The sequence below is a fragment of the Entelurus aequoreus genome, linkage group LG23 (genome assembly GCF_033978785.1).
Source record: "Entelurus aequoreus isolate RoL-2023_Sb linkage group LG23, RoL_Eaeq_v1.1, whole genome shotgun sequence".
NCBI lineage: Eukaryota > Metazoa > Chordata > Actinopteri > Syngnathiformes > Syngnathidae > Entelurus > Entelurus aequoreus.
This window is the reverse complement of record NC_084753.1, coordinates 39245282-39260281: the sequence shown is the minus strand read 5'-3', so window position 1 is coordinate 39260281 and position 15000 is coordinate 39245282. Positions and strand designations below refer to the sequence as shown.

General features: G+C 44.5%; 2 protein-coding genes and 1 pseudogene across 2 annotated transcripts in view; all 3 read left to right on the top strand.

Moving 5' to 3' along the window:
- LOC133640595 (gastrula zinc finger protein XlCGF57.1-like) overlaps positions 1 to 15000 on the top strand; it is a 300331-nt gene that overhangs the window by 93399 nt on the left and 191932 nt on the right. The window lies entirely within an intron of this gene.
- On the top strand, positions 344 to 1098 carry LOC133640720 (transcriptional activator protein Pur-alpha-like; annotated as a pseudogene).
- Positions 11743 to 13891, top strand: LOC133640693 (gastrula zinc finger protein XlCGF52.1-like). The gene has a single exon (XM_062034256.1). The coding sequence runs from the start codon at positions 11843 to 11845 to the stop codon at positions 13115 to 13117; it is 1275 nt and encodes a 424-aa protein (XP_061890240.1). The 5' UTR covers positions 11743 to 11842; the 3' UTR covers positions 13118 to 13891.

Sequence of the window (15000 nt, the reverse complement as noted above, 5' to 3'; positions counted from 1 at the left end):
TATGGGTGAGGGCCGACATCCGGGCAACTGAGCTACATACGGGTTCTTCGAGCCATAGCAACCAGACTGGTGTTGAAAACAAACCGTTGCCATTACTCTTTAACCTGTCGACCTACGCTGGTTAAACCCGTCATTCTGCCCCCAAAATGCCGAAAAACTGTGTTGTTTTTGGTTGTGCTAACCACAACTGGAAACAGGGAAAACAAAGGTTGTATTTTGTTCTGCCAAAGCGTGATAAAAGCCCACAGAGACGAGACAAATGGCTCGCAGCTTTACACCGGGAAAACGAGGACAGTTCTCACTGGAGTCCCCCAAAGTCGGCAGGCAGGCAGGCAGGCAGGCAGGCAGCATCATGGCGGACAGAGACAGTGGAAGTGAGCAGGGAGGAGCAGCCACGGGCCCAGGCTTCGGTTCCATGCACGCTAAAGCGGGAGGGACGGGCTCGGCTTCCGGCCTCCAGCATGAGACGCAGGAGCTGGCGTCCAAGCGAGTTGACATCCAAAACAAACGCTTCTACTTGGACGTCAAGCAGAACGCCAAAGGCCGCTTCTTGAAGATAGCCGAAGTCGGGGCCGGTGGCAACAAGAGCCGCCTCACGCTGTCTATGTCGGTGGCGGTCGAGTTCCGCGACTACTTGGGGAATTCATCAAACACTACGCCCAGTTGGGTCCCAGCAACCCGGGCATGGTGCAGGATGAGCAGCGGCGGGCCCTGAAAAGCGAGTTCCTAGTGCGGGAGAATCGGAAGTACTACATGGACCTGAAAGAGAACCAGCGGGGACGGTTCTTGATGATCCGGCAGACCGTGAACAGGGGGCCCGGCTTGGGGTCAGACAATCGCGCTCCCGGCGCAGGGACTTATCGAGTTCCGCGACGCTTTGGCCAAACTTATTGACGATTACGGCGTGGACGAGGAGCCCGCGGAGCTGCCGGAGGGCTCGTCGATGACTGTGGACAACAAGCGCTTCTTCGACGTGGGCTCCAACAAGTACGGCGTGTTCACACAAAGTTGTTGATAACTTCCGCGTCTCTTTCTTAGTAGCGCGCAGGCTAAGCTAACTAGCAAGCTAAGCTAAGCCTGAGAAGCTTTAAAGTTCACTGAGACGAGTCTGACGCAAATAATACATTTTCGTTTTTTCACACGATATGCGAATAAGTAAAAATGCTTAAATGAAGGATTTAACGCCGACTTCCAAGCCACAACGCTCGTTAAATGCTTTTTCTGTCAATGCTGTGTTCGCTGTGAGCTGGTTTGTTTTCAACGAATTCCCGGTTGCTAGGGGATTGGTAGGCGGAAGTGACGTAGGTCCGCCCTCACCCATTGCAGTCGTCACAGTTCAGTGTTCTTAATCTGTGCGTCCATGTACACATATATGTCCTTTATTAGACTCTATTAAATAGAGTAAACATCGTTAATAACCGTTTGCATCCGGTTATATTAGTCTGAGCGCACTTTGATGCTTCTCGAGCTAGCTTAGCCTGCTAGTTAGCTTAGCTTGTTAGCTGCTAACAAAGAGAGGCGGAAGTGATCAAAACACATCGCTAAGCAGAGATCAAGTGTGAGTGTAAAGTGTTGTGATTGTGTGAAAATGTGCGAAAGAACGATAGCAGAGTACGAGGAGGAACTTTGTCCAACAAAAGAGGAGAAGGAGCGACAACATCAAAAACATCAAGTTGTGTTACACGGAACAGGTTTGTTTACTTCTTACTCTCACATGTTTACTAACTTTATATTTATTATTAACACTATTCTTGAATAGATTGTCGATAGGAAGATGAATTATCATGTGAGGATGATGCACTGATTGTTTTATGTTGTTCATAAAAACGAGACAGTTTCAGACACACAATATTTATGAGAGGTTGATGTTCCTCTCAGTTTGTAACAATGTGTATCAACATGTTTACACAAAACTCACACAGTCACCGGGGGAATATTCCAGAGAGCAGGTTAAGTGCAAACTACTGAGTATGTAAAGCTCGAGAGTTTTACCTCTAAAAATAGAGAGGTAAGACAAAGTCAGAGTCAGTTACCATGGTAACTGACGCTGTAAACCTAGCCTGCTAGCTGGCAGGTTTGACAAGTTATTTATGTGTGTAAAAGCTATACTGACCTGTTATTTCCTTCATATTGGTGCAGCCATTAACCTACTACAACACCTACTACATCCACCTACTCAGTGGCCTAGTGGTTAGAGCATGGGTGTCAAACTCTGGCCCGCGGGCCAAATTTGTGTAATTACACTTGGCCCTTGAGGAGATATCAAATTAACACTAGAGCTGGCCTGCCGATTATATTCAGTGGCGGTGCCGCGGTAACACCGCATTAACCATTAATTGTCATACTTGCCAACCCTCCTGGGAGACTCTCAATTGTCAGTGCCCCTCCCCAAAACTGTCACGTCCCCTTTCCCCCAGTCCAGCGAAAGCTGGCCTAGTCACATTATATGTGCGGCTTCAACAAACAAACACACAAACACACACACACACACACACACACACACACACACACACACACACACACACACACACACACACACACACACACACACACACACACACACACACACACACACACACACACTTACTTATGGCAGTCCATCGATGTCGATGATGACGTTGCTCTAAACAAAGTATTGGATTGGTTATTGTTGTGCCTTTTGCCTGTGCATAGCCAGGTGGCTGCTCAGGCCTATACGTGATCCACAGACTTTGTCACAGGAGGGGCAGGGGAAGGCAGCAGTGATGGTCGCTGGTGCTGTGGCACGTTGGTGTCTTTGTGCACGCCGCTGTGCTCTCCGCTCTGTGAACTTCTCCTGAAGATGAGTGATTCCCTGGTGGCAGGTAGAGCTCCAGGTCTGGCGGTCAGCAGCCAGGGACTCCAGTGCTGGTGGTTTGATGTCACACTTTTTCAGGAGATTTTTAATGTGGTCCTTGTACCGTTTTTTCTGGCCCCCGGCAGACCTTTGACCGACTGAAAGCTGGCCATACAATATCTGATGGGGTAGACGGTGGGCTGGCATACGGATCACATGTCCGACCCATCTTAGGTGTTTTTGGCCAAGGAGTGCTGTGATGCTGGGTGTAGGGCACCCTGTCTTCCCAGGTTAGACCTAGGATCCTTTGGAGGCAGCGGATTTGGAAGGCCTCGAGACTCTGGATGTGCCTCTGGTAGGGTGTCCAGGTTTCAGAACTATAGAGCAGCGTGGAGAGGCAGACAGCCTTATACACGGCTGTCTTGGTGGAGATGGTTAGATTCCTGTTCAAGAAAACCCTGGACCGTAGCCTTCCAAAGGCAGCAGAGGCAAGGCCAATACGGGCCTGGACGTCATCGTCAATGGTGCAGGATGGCAACAGGGTGCTACCGAGGTAGGTAAAATGGGGGACGGTTGCTAATGGGTGCCCGTCAAGGGTGAAGATCGGCGTGTTTGGCTGGGGAGTGAACTCCTGCACGAGTATTTGTGTTTTCTTGGTGTTTATCTGAAGACCAATGGCACTGTAGATGGAGGCTACCACATTCAGTGCGCACTGGAGAGACTCTGGTGAGTGTGCAAGTACAGCGCAGTCATCTGCATACTGTAGTTCCAGAATATGCTGGGTGGTGATCAAATCACCACCCAGCTTGGAGGCGACGGATGTTAAAAAGGTTACCATCTAGCCGGTATTGTATCTGAATCCCATCTGTGGGGTCCAGGTGTTTATGGGACAGGAGGGTGACAGTGGAAATGAACATGTTGAATATGGTTGGGGCAAGGACACACCCTTGCTTGACCCCCACATGCACACTGAAAAATGGGGATTGTTGGCAGCCGTTGCTCACACAGGCCTGCATGCCATATGTAGCTGTCGCAGTAGGTTGCAAAACTTTGCTGGTACACCTAGTTTTCCAAGTACTTTCCACAGCAAGTCCCGGTTTACTGTATTGAAGGCCTTGGACAGGTCAATGAATGCCATGTACAGGTCTTTGCGATGTTCTCTGCATTTTTCCTGTACCTGTCTGGCAACAGAGATCATGTCTGCGGTGCTCCGATCACATCTAAAGCCGCATTGAGATTCGGGCAGGATGTTTTCAGTTACATGAGTTGCTACACGATGTAACATGATCCTTGCTAGCACCTTCCCAGCTGCGGATAGTAGGGAGATACCTCTGCTGTTGCCGCAGTCTGCTTTGTCGCCTTTGCGTTTATAAATCGTTATGATGTTAGCATCCTTCCAATCTTGCGGGATGACTTCAGACGACCAGAGGGCAGTGATCAGCTGGTGCATTCTGCGGTGCAGGAGATATCCACGGTGCTTCAAGATTTCTCCCGGGATCTCGTCAAGGCCTGGGCTCTTGTTGTTTTTTAGACCCTTGATGGCCTTGAGTACTTCTGAGAAGCTGGGAGAGGAGTCCAGTGAGTCTACAGGGGGCAGGCATGGGAGGTCAGTGAGTATGTCTGTCTGTACAGGGTTTGTGGTGTTCAACAGTACCCTGAAGTGCTCAGCCCATCTGTCCAGGATCTGTTGTTTGTCCTTGTAGAGAGTGGTGCCGTCAGCTGATCTAACTGGGGTGATGTTCTTCCTCTGTGGGCCATAGATGGACTTGATGGAGTCGTAGAAGGCATGATAGTTGTTGGTGTCTGCGTGAAGTTGTATTTCGCGGGCCTTCTGGGTCCACCAGTCGTTCTCCATGGCTCTGAGGGTGCGCTGGGTTTCACTTCTGAGACGGATGAACTGAGCCTTCAGGACGGTGGATTGAGGGTTTGATAGGTGAGCTGCAAGGGCCTTGTGTTTTGCCTGAAGCAGGTCATAGATTCCTGGCGCACTATTGTCAAACCAGTCTTGATGTCGCCTTCTGGTGTACCCTATAGACTCCACGGCCGCCTGGTGGAGGGCAGTGCGTAGGGTGCTCTAGGTAGGTCCAGTGTCCAGATCTGGTGGTACTTCAGGAATCTTGAACAGCTGATCTGCTACCTTTTTCCTGAGCTGGTTGACGGAGTGCGTGGACTTCAGTGCATCGCAGTTGAGCCTCTTGGAAGGTGGTGTTTTTCTCTGTTGAGGACGTATTTCTAAGTCAATCTTTGTTCTGATCAGGCGGTGGTCAGTCCAACAGTCAGCTCCACGCATGGCCCTAGGGATGCGCACCTCCTTCCTGTCCATAGAACTCTTCCTTACATTGAGGGTCGGCAATCAGTGTTGGGGCATAGGCGCTGATGAGGGTGCAGTAACGGTTATTGGTGAGGGGAATCCTCCAGGTCATCAACCTTTCGCTAATGCCAACTGGAGATTCGGGAAGCTTCTGGAGTATGGAGGTCCGCACAGCAAAGCCTACACCATGGAGGCGGCGGGAGCCTTCTGGAAGCCCTTTCCAGAAAAAAGTGTATCATTCTCCCACCTCGGCTATGGAGTCCTCCCCATGGAAGCGGGTCTCGCTAAGGGCCGCAATGTCGATGTTATACCTCTTCAGTTCGTGCGCCACCAACGCTGTTCTTCTGCTGGGACGAAATGAATCATCACGCACTTAAAAGTGTACGGACGTTCCAAGTCGCTAGTGTGAGTGTCAGTCGGGTTTTATTCTTGTGTTTTTGACCGCATGGGGGGATGACCCGGCAGCTGCGGTAGGCTGCCCGGGAGTGGAGGAACAGACCATTTTTAGGCCACATTTTCTAGGCCATTCCCATCTCAGGATGAGCAGGGTGGGGCTGCTCAGTCACGTGGGGAGCTGCCGAAGAGACACGCTGTTCCGTCCCGTACCTCAGCGACCGTCTATCCCACGCCGCCTGCGTGCAGAGTTGGGCTAGATACTCCCAGTCACATCCTGACCTGTATCTGCCACCCTTCTCCATCGCCGCAGGACTTGGAAGTGAGGGGATGGGGTGGGAAAGGGGGTGGGGGTGTTTGGAGCAGGCCTGCGCGAGGAGTAGATTAGAGTGAAGGAAGTGGTGCGCAGTCACTACCCTCACTACCTTGGCTCCCCCCTACGTCTTCCAGTGGCATGAAGAGCTCATGACGACCTTCTGCAGAAAGGAGTTGCAGAAGACTGCCAGGACACCGGTCTGTTGATGGCTGCCTGATGCGGGTCTTCACAACAGATTTGTCGTTAGGGGTTTACTCCCGTAGCCAAACACACCCAGTAGGCAGTGAGGCACCCTTAACCTTCATCCGCCTTCACTGCCGGGGGCGACGCGTCATCCTCCGCCAGCTCCGCCGTTGAGGTGTTTGGATCGCGCTTCGTCTGGAACCTCCCCCTCGACCCTACCGCCATGGTTGAACCTACCAGGAGCCGAGGCTCCCGACGGCATCGCTCTTAGGTTCATTGGAACACACAAGGCTCTCCACCACGACAAGGTGGGGACCCGCGGAGAATCCACACACACACACACACACACACACACACACACACACACACACACACACACACACACACACACACACACACACACACACACACACACACACACACACACACACACACACACACACACACGTAAATGCAATGCATACTTGGCCAACAGCGATACAGGTTACACTGACGGTGCCCGTATAAATAACTTTGACAAACACATTTCGGGAAAACATCCGCACAATAACACAACATAAACACAACAAAACAAATACCCAGAACACTTTGCAGCCCTAACTCTTCCGGACTGCAATATACACCCCTGCCCCCCCAACCCCGCCCACCTCAACCGACGCACGAAGGGGGGGGGGGGGCGCAGGAGGGGGGGGGTGGTGTTGGTGGTAGCGGGGTGTATATTGTAGTGTCCCGGAAGAGTTAAGGCTGCATAGGATTCTGGGTATTTGTTTTATTGTGTTTATGTTGTGTTACAGTGCGGATGTTTTCCCGAAATGTGTTTGTCATTCTTGTTTGGTGTGGATTCACAGTGTGGCGTATATTCACAGTGTAACCTGTATCGATGTTGGCCAAGTATGCGTTGCATTTACGTGTGTGTGCGTGCTGAAGTCGCACATCTATGTGTTCGGGCTGGCACGTTGTAGGAATGGATGAAAAACAGACGTGACGACAGCTCGTGGAGGACGATTAACGCAGTGTCTTTAAGGCACGCCCCCAAGACTGTGGTCCACCGGGTGGACTACAAGGTATAATGACTGATGAAAGGGTGGACTACGAGGTATAATGACTGATGAAAGGGTGGACTACGAGGTATAATGACTGATGAAAGGGTGGACTAAGAGGTATAATGACTGATGAACAACTTTGTTCGATAATGAAAGATGCCTCAGCTCAAAGCCTGAGCCCCGACATTAATGAACTAGCATCCAAGAAAAGATGGCAGGTATCTGGCTTGGGCACATCAGATTAGATCAGTGTGTTGCAAACTGAGCAGTTTAAAGTCCTGAATGGTTGGTTTATTCATTGTTATTTTATTTTCAAATTTATTAGCCTGTGGAAAAATGTAATGTTGATATTTACCTCAGAAGGCTGCAAATAGAAAAGAGGCATTACATTTTTATTTAAATTGTATTTGATATGCCATTGATGTTTTTTAATTATTATTTTCATTATTTGAAACTCGATTTTGCATGTCACTATAAAGTTATATAAGCCTTACTTACTTACTTACTTAAGCCTTTAAATTCCCTAAGGAACATAGGCCATTGATGAAACTCCTCCATCCCCTTCGGTCTTGTGCCCTCCGCTCCAGTTGTTGCCATGACAGCCCTTGCGCCTTCATCTCCTGCTCTGTGGTTCTTCTCCAGGTGGCTCTAGGTCTTCCTCTCTTCCTCTTGCCTTGCGGGTTCCATGTTAGAGCATGTTTTGTGATTGATGTATTGTGTCTACGCAGTGTGTGACCGATCCAGTTCCATTTCCTCCTCCTGATTTGTGTTTCTATTGTGTCTTGTCTAGTGAGGTCCCACAGGTTGGCATTGGAGATGGTGTTAGGCCAGTAGATACCTAGGAGGCGACGGAGGCAGCGGTTGAAGAATGTCTGTATTTTGTTGAGTATGTTGGCGGTGATCTTCCAGGTTTCTGAACTGTAGAGTAAGGTGGATTTAACGTTTGAGTTGAAGATTTGCAGTTTGGTCTTGAGTGATATGTTTTTTGCTTTCCAGATTTTATTTAGGATAGTGAATATGGTCCTTGCTTTTCCAATTCTGGCACTGACATCCTCCTCCGTTCCTCCGTCCACAGCAATAATGCTTCCTAGGTATGTAAAGGTGGCAACCTCGTCTAACTGGTTATGATCCATGTTTATTGGGGAGTTGTTCTTGTTGTTGATACGCATTAACTTAGTTTTTGATGTGTTGATTTTGAGTCCAAGCGAAGCAGCTGTTATTTCCAGTTTGCATGATTTCTCCTGCATATGTTGGTGTGTGTGTGCTAGGAGTGCTAAATCATCAGCAAAATCCAGGTCTTCCAACTGCTCGGTCAGGCTCCACTGTATGCCGGTTCGGTTATTGCTTGATGTTTGTGTCATGGTCCAGTCTATACAGAGGATGAACAGGAAGGGCGAGAGCATGCATCCCTGCCGCACCCCAGTCAGGACCTTGAAGGGCTCTGACAAGCAGCCTTCATGGAGGACACGACACTGCATCCTTCGATAGGTGTTCTTGATAAGGTTGATCAACTTTGGGGGAATGCCATAGTGAGCCATCACTCTCCACAGCATCTCCCGATCCACACTGTCAAAAGCGTTTTCAAAATAAATGAAGTTGACATAGACAGGAGAGTTCCATTCAATTGACTGTTCAATGATAATCCTGAGTGTGGCTATTTGATCTGCACAGGATCGGTTGTTCCTGAAACCAGCCTGGTTTTCCCTCAGTTTCCCATCGACTGCCTTTTGGATTCTCTCCAGTAGGATGCGGTTGAGCACCTTCCCTGGCGTTGAAAGCAGCATTATGCCCCTGTAGTTCTTGCACTCCCTGAGGTCTCCTTTCTTGGGAATCTTGACAATGATGCCATCTCTCCAGTCTGATGGGACATGTTCTTCCTCCCAGATGCTTTGCATGAGTTGGTAGAGCATACTGGTGGAGGTTTCGATGTCTGCCTTAGGGCTTCAGCTGGGATCTCATCCGGCCCCTCTGCCTTGCCTCCTCTCAGGGCCCTGATGGCCATTTTGATTTCTGTCTTGATGGGAGGGTTGCAGTTTATTCCCAACAGGTCTGTGGCTGGTGGGATCTCTGCTGTCAGTTGGGGTGGTTGTCTATTGAGAAGTTCTCTAAAGTGTTCTGTATATAAGCCTTGCTTGTTCAATATTCAATGCAAAACTTAAGGTCCCTATTAAAAGGTTAATTTGTGCAACCTTGGCCCATGGTTTTGTTCAGTTTAAAATTGTGGCCCACTCTGTATTTGAGTTTGACACCCCTGGATTTGTGTGTCCGCCCTGAGATCGGTAGGTTGTGAGTTCAAACCCTGACCGAGTCATACCAAAGACTAAAAAATGGGACCCATTACTTCCCTGCTTGGCACTCAGCATCAAGGGTTGGAATTGGGGGTTAAATCATCGTAAAAAATATTCCCGGGCGCGGCCATCGCTGCTGCTCACTGCTCTCCTCACCTCCCAGGGGGTGATCAAGGGTGATGGGTCAAATGTAGAAAATAATCTCGCCACACCTAGTGTGTGTGTGACAATCATTGGTACTTTAACTTTTTAACGTGGCAGTGATTGTCGAAAAAACAAAGCCTGATCTAAAGATGACATCTTGATCTCATACCATCTCAAACCAATTGGCTGTTCATTATTAAGTGAAATGTCTTAAAGTCGCTTAAATTTGTCTTTAACCAAGCAACACTATGTTTTATCCAGTTACTCGATTAATCGAAAAAATTTCCAGTAGAGCACTTGATTAATACAATTTTCAATAGCTACAGTTTGGGATGATACTCGAAACCGGTTTTCCTGGTTGTTCGATAAGAAAAGAACCGAGTCCTCAAACTCGAATCCCTTTTTGAGAACCGGTACCCGTTATCGAGACCACTATAATAAAGAAAAATAGTTGCTTCTTTATTCGAATCCCTGGAATCCCTTCCCGACCAGAAATGCCCCGTGAGACCACAAGAAATGACGTCACGTAGCTCAGTCATTAGGCGCAGATAGCGAAAGCAGGAAAACAATGCACCAGAAAAAGCGCTCCAAGGTGTAATAAAGTTAAAAACAAAAGGTATAATCCAATGAATAACTTTACTGAGAGATTTGAGCAGGGTACAAACACATGACCAACACTTTTACGACCAACCGGAAACATAGCAACCAGGCTAGCAACGCACCTCCTTTACGGCAGCTGTCGCAACGTTCTTAAAGCAACCGCAGCACATACATATATATGACATCTCCCTTTTTTAACTTTTGTTTTTCTTTCCTTGTAAACAAAACAAAATCACACTGTATATGTGTTGTCTGTCTAATTATAAATAATGCAGACGAGGCATGTTGGCTGAGTTCTTGACGTTTACTTTCACAGCGTGCTCATAACCTTATTCTTAGCTGCCGGGTGGTGACACTTTTCGGGGCTACCGCGCATGCTCGTCACTCCCGTTGCATGCTGGGTAGTGTAGTTGTTATATTCCTAGCTCATAACATCACATCAATAACCCTAACCCTAACCTAACTCATATGGAAACGGGGTTTGTATATATGCAATGTAGTAACATTCTTAATAACATGTCATATTTACATAACTTGCTCATTTTAAGCATACAATGTCTGCTCTCACTGGGATGCCGACTGATGGGATGTTCATATCTTCCCGTTTAGATGAAGAATTAATCCTCGCAAAGGGTTAAAAAAGGGTGGGTGCAAAATAGCATATTTTCGTGTCTTTCTTGCCATCTCCAGGTCTAAGTTGGATGTCAAAGTTGACCAAGTTCTTGGTTTATGTCCACAACCTTCTACTACTTAAGTGAGAGGCATGATTTGTAATCGAGAATGAGCTTTTGTGTCATTTCTAATTGTATTATTTTGTCGAAAAATTTATTAATTTACTTGTTTATTTACTGTTATTATCTGGTTACTTTATTTGAGAAAATAATACTGGAAATTATGTAATATTTTACTGCATATTTCAGCAACTAAATTAGGAACCTGTGTAGCCTGTTTTAAAATGGTTCTATTAGTAATTATATATGAAATAATGTATCGCAAAATCAATTTTAAAACATATCCTCCATCCATAGTAAAAAGTCCTGTCGTCCTGATTGGTTTTTATTTTCCTGTGCATAATGTTGTAAAGAGCAGCGTGTTTGTGCGTCACTGAGATTTCAAGACAGTTCATACGACAACTTGTTTTTCCTAAGTGCATGTAAAAGTACTGAATGCAATGTGACTGAGCAGAGATGGTGTGTTTGTCTTGCAGACGTCTGTGAAGAACATATTTACCTTGAGCAACAGAAGTGGAGCTTCAGGATGGAGCCACAGCCCTCCCACATTAAAAAGGAAGAGGAACACCCACTGATCCCCCATTTTAAAGAGGAAGAGGATGACCCACTGAACACTCACATCAAAGAGGAAGAGGAGGACCCACTGATCCCCCATTTTAAAAAGGAAGAGGAGGACCCACTGACACCCCATTTTAAAGAGGAAGAGGAGGACCCACTGACACCCAATTTTAAAAAGGAAGCAGTGGATCCACTGAGCCCTCACATTAAGGAGGAAGAGGAGGACCCACTGAGTCCTCATATTAAAGAGGAAGACCCACTGACCCTTCTCATTAAAGAGGAAGAAGAGGACCCACTGACCCCTCTCATTAAAGAGGAAGAGGAGGACCCTCTGACCCCTCTCATTAAAGAGGAAGAGAAGGACCCACTGACCCCTCATATTAAAGAGGAAGAGGAGGAACACAGCATCAGTCAGCAGGGAGAGCATCTTGAAGAACTGGAGGAGGTTGATGTCACCAAGATGCCAGTGACTGGTGTCCCTGTGAAGAGTGAAGGTGATGAGGTTAAAGGTGAAAGTGAGGAGAAGAGAGAGGCGGAGCCTCCAAGCAGCAGCTCAACTCAACACATGACAACAGAAGCTGATGGAGACCACTGTGGAGGATCACAAGCAGACAAGCTCTTAGCTCCACTATCAGATAGTGAGGACACAACGTCACACTCTCCTGACACTGATGATGAACACTCTAAAGATGATAAGACATGTCACACTGACAACACACACTTCACATGTTCTCACTGTGACAAAACCTTTAAATACCATTGTCATCTGATAGAACACATGAGAATACACACTGGAGAAAAACCTTTTTCGTGTTCAATCTGCGGTAAAGCTTTTACGCAAAGGCCCAATTTCCAAGCACACATGAGAATACACACTGGAGAAAAAAAATTTTCCTGCTCAGAATGTGGTAAAAGTTTTGTAAGCAATGGAAATTTGAAATCACACAAGAGAACACACACTGGAGAAAAACCTTTTTCCTGCTCAGAATGTGGTAAAAGTTTTGCAGTAAGTCAAAGTTTAAAAGATCACATGAGAACACACACTGGAGAAAAACCTTTTTCGTGTTCAATCTGCGGTAAAGCTTTTACGCAAAGGCCCAATTTCAAAGCACACATGAGAATACACACTGGAGAAAAAACTTTTTCCTGCTCAGAATGTGGTAAAAGTTTTCTAATAAATCAAAGTTTAAAACAACACATGAGAATACACACTGGAGAAAACCCCTTTTCCTGCTCAGAATGTGGCAAAAGTTTTGTAAAAAAACAAAATTTAAAAGTACACATGAGAATACACACTGGAGAAAAAACTTTTTCCTGCTCAGAATGTGGTAAAAGTTTTGCAAAAAATCAAAATTTACAAGTACACATGAGAATACACACTGGAGAAAACCCTTTTACCTGCTCAGAATGTGGTAAAAGTTTTCTAATAAATCAAAGTTTAAAAGTGCACATGAGAACACACACTGGTGAAAAACCTTTTTCATGTTCAATCTGCGGTAAAGATTTTACTCGAAGGGACAATTTCAAAGCACACATGAGAAGGCACTCTGGTGAAAAAACATACTCCTGTTCAAGCTGCAACCAAAGTTTCCGTTACCTATACACTCTTAGAGTACACATGAGAACACACACAGGAGAGAAAGTGTTGAGTTGCAGTGTGTGTGGTGAAAGATTCTCTTCTGAGTACCAGTGTAAGAAACACAAGTGTGCTGGTGAGAACAGCAGCAGCAAATGAAGATGCAGGATTTGAAATGAACTGTCAAAACTTTAACTTTCTAACAACATCAGCACATATAACATGTGTGACATCATTGTTGTGTGTGTAACACAATCTTGTTAATATGATTCTAACATTTATAGATTAGACACTTCAGATTAGTGCTTTTATTTCAGTCAAGTACATGAGTTAATATACACATTTGTGTACTTTAAAATGAACAGAACAATTTGACTGAAAAGGTGAGAATAAACAGTACATAAAATATGTTACATACAATAAACCTTTTTTTGTGTAGATATTCATAATTCACTTTTATACTTATTCATTATAGTGTTTTTGTATAAGTTTTTCGAAATAATGAAGTGTTACATACAGTATTTTATTTTCTATTTGTGGATAATTCTAAAGATGAACTCCTTTATATGATGTACATATTTGTTTTACATGTGCTCATACCTTTGCTTTTGAGTACACATAAATCCCTCTTAGTTCATATTTACTGGTTCACATCTTAAACATCTTCTGGACCACTTCTGGAAGCATATTATTATTTACTTTATACATAATTTGAACAGTTGTCTTTTATACAAGATCATTTACTTTTAAAATGTGTGACTTTATGAATCATTTGTTGGGTCTCTATAATCCATTCTATTAATTGTCTTTATTACTCTCTTGTGTAATATGAATATTGTTGTGTGATTGTTTTATATGTATGTCCCCAGACCTTTATGCAATAAACAATGTATGCTTCAACTAAAGTTGGGTACAATAAATGTAGTTAATATTTGTAAGTATGTATTTTATTCTATTGTATTTTTTTGCACTCAATTTTTTAATGTTTTCTTTATATGACTTACATGTAGTTTCCAGCTTACTTCATCATTTATATTAACTCCTAAACATGTGATTACCTTTATTCCTTTCATTTCAATATTATCCATCATAATTTGTGTTTTACATTTTTACAATATCCAAATATGATATATTTAGTTTTATTGAAGTTTAGTGACAGTTTATTGATGTGCAGCCCTCTTTTTATGGTCAAGTTCACTCTGGATAAAATAAGATGAGAATTAAATCAAGCGGTAACGAAGGTGAAGAATGGAAGATTATTATATACATAATTCAACTTCAATTTCAGGTAAAGACTCATTGAGATTAAAATCTCTTTTTCAAGAGCGACTTATTCCCACAATAAATGAACAAGATTCCCACAATTAATGAACTCTTGTTCATGTATTGTGGGAATGTCAGAGAATAAAAGAGTTATGGTTGAAAACAACAAAAGAAGCAATCACATTCCTTAATATAAACATCCCAATGACACTGCAAACTTGTATTCTTGGGGATCTCCATCAATTTAGTAACGTGTCATCAAAGAGTAAAAATGCTTTTCTTTCAATATGCATAATAACAAAAAGGGTCAAATTTAAAAAATGGATAAATGTTGATAGTCCAACTCATGCTGACTGGTACACACAAGCTATGGAGATGATATCAGTAGAACAAACTGCATTTAGTTTAGATGATAATGAATCATATATTGGAATATATTATTTAAATTTGTTTCAACTATTAAATGAACCAAAATATGACTTATTATATCTTTGTGGAAAATATTGGACACAGTGTGTTGTCAAGCTTGTGAGATGTGATGCAAGTGTAAGCCACTGTGACACTATTGTTCATTTCTAATTTTTTTTATTATTTTTTATTTATGTTTTTAATGATAATATCAATGAGGGTTTTTTAATCACTGCTATTTTGAAATTGTTATTCATATTGATGCTGTTGTCGATAATGTTCATTATTGTTTCACTACATTTAGATTGTTCCGTGTCATGTTTGTGTGTCCTCAATTGCTCTCAATTGCTCTGTTTATTGTTGTTCTTAAT

Coding starts and splice junctions, on each gene's coding strand:
- LOC133640693 (XM_062034256.1), top strand. CDS start 11,843: ATGCCAGTGACTGGTGTCCCTGTGAAGAGTGAAGGTGATGAGGTTAAA.